The 1404-nt window shown below is 42.6% G+C and overlaps 1 protein-coding gene across 1 annotated transcript; it reads right to left on the minus strand.

Annotated features, from left to right (window-relative positions):
- Window positions 1–518: 518 nt before the first annotated feature.
- LOC113745456 (P2Y purinoceptor 1-like) lies at window positions 519–1400 on the minus strand (the record flags this gene model as incomplete). Its single annotated transcript, XM_027277000.1, has 1 exon — window positions 519–1400. A coding segment is annotated over one exon (780 nt), but the record flags the coding sequence as incomplete, so codon positions are not given.
- Between the last annotated feature and the right edge of the window lie 4 nt (window positions 1401–1404).

A 1404-nucleotide genomic window follows, 5' to 3' on the forward strand; every position in this document is an offset into this window, starting at 1 on the left:
TGATGTTATAAATCTGAGATAATACTGTGGGTGGGCATCAGTGGCACAGCACTGGAATGGTTCACTGCTCCTCCCTGTCCCACAGGGCTCTGTGCTTGGCCCTCTTTTATTTTCTCTCTTTCTACTCCCAATTGGTTCCATTCTCAGAAAACATTTTACTGCTATGCAGATGATATTTAGAGCTATGATTCCTACTCTCTTAACCCACTGATAAACTGCATACATAACCTTAAAGCTTGGATGTCTGCATTTGCCGTTGCGGCTCCAAAACTTTGGAATGAATTGCCGCTGCACATTAGACAGGCCTCCTCTCTTCACATTTTGAAACTCTTCTTAAAACCCACCTCTTTTCTTTGGCTTTTAACACCATGTTGATTGTATGTGTATACATGCATATTTTTTATATTGTTACACCATCAATTTCCTGTTCACACTGAAGCAATCTCACCACAAAACACGATCCAACGCCGTCACAAAGTCAAATAAACAATGACGTTTTCAAATGTGCTTGAAATAACTTTATTTTTTAGTTATTTTGCATGTTAACCACAATATGACAGCCACATAGCTCAAACACAATAATCAATAATGCAATACAATTCTGCAATTTCATTCACATATCAGATAATCTGCACCACGGGAACATGACTACGTCGGTTGAACAGCTGCATGACAGCTTGCCAGGCTCGCTGGAGGAGCTGCATGAGCTGAGCACCAATGTTTTCATTTCCATGGAGGTAAACTAGAGGGTTGAGAGCGCTGTTCAGACACACAAGGCCACGACTTATCTGACGAGCGATGTAGACTCCATTAAACCATCCATAGTTTATATTATTCATAGACAGAACTCTTGACAAGAGGTTGAGGTTCTTGAATACGTGATGTGGGATGTAACAAACAGAGAAGAGAAGAATCGTGATGAACAACAACTTCAAACTTCTCTGTTTCAGCACCTTGTCAATGCTATTTGACTTGCAGATAATGACGATCACGTGTCCATAGCAGCCCAGTGTGATGAGGAATGGGATACAAAATCCAGTGAGTGTCCATCCAAGGCTGTATTTCAGGTAACGCTCAAGATGGTTTTTATCGGTGGTGTCAAGGCATTCTTTGGTGTTTTCCAATGTTTTGGTGAAGAACATGTCCGGAAGACTTTGAACGCCCACCAAGAGCCAAACCATGACTGAGATAGCCACAGTGTGGGTGACAGCTATTCTTCCCATCACCCTCATTGGATGAACGATGGCCAGGTATCTATACACGCTTATACAGGTGAGGAACCCAATGCTGCCATATAAATTCAGGCTGAAGCAGAATCGTGTTATCTTGCAGAACACCTCTCCAAAGATCCATCTACGGTCCATGGCATAGTACGCGACCAAAAACGGGAGTGTGAGCAGGTGC

Source organism: Larimichthys crocea, unplaced genomic scaffold (genome assembly GCF_000972845.2).
Source record: "Larimichthys crocea isolate SSNF unplaced genomic scaffold, L_crocea_2.0 scaffold77974, whole genome shotgun sequence".
Classification (NCBI taxonomy): domain Eukaryota; kingdom Metazoa; phylum Chordata; class Actinopteri; family Sciaenidae; genus Larimichthys; species Larimichthys crocea.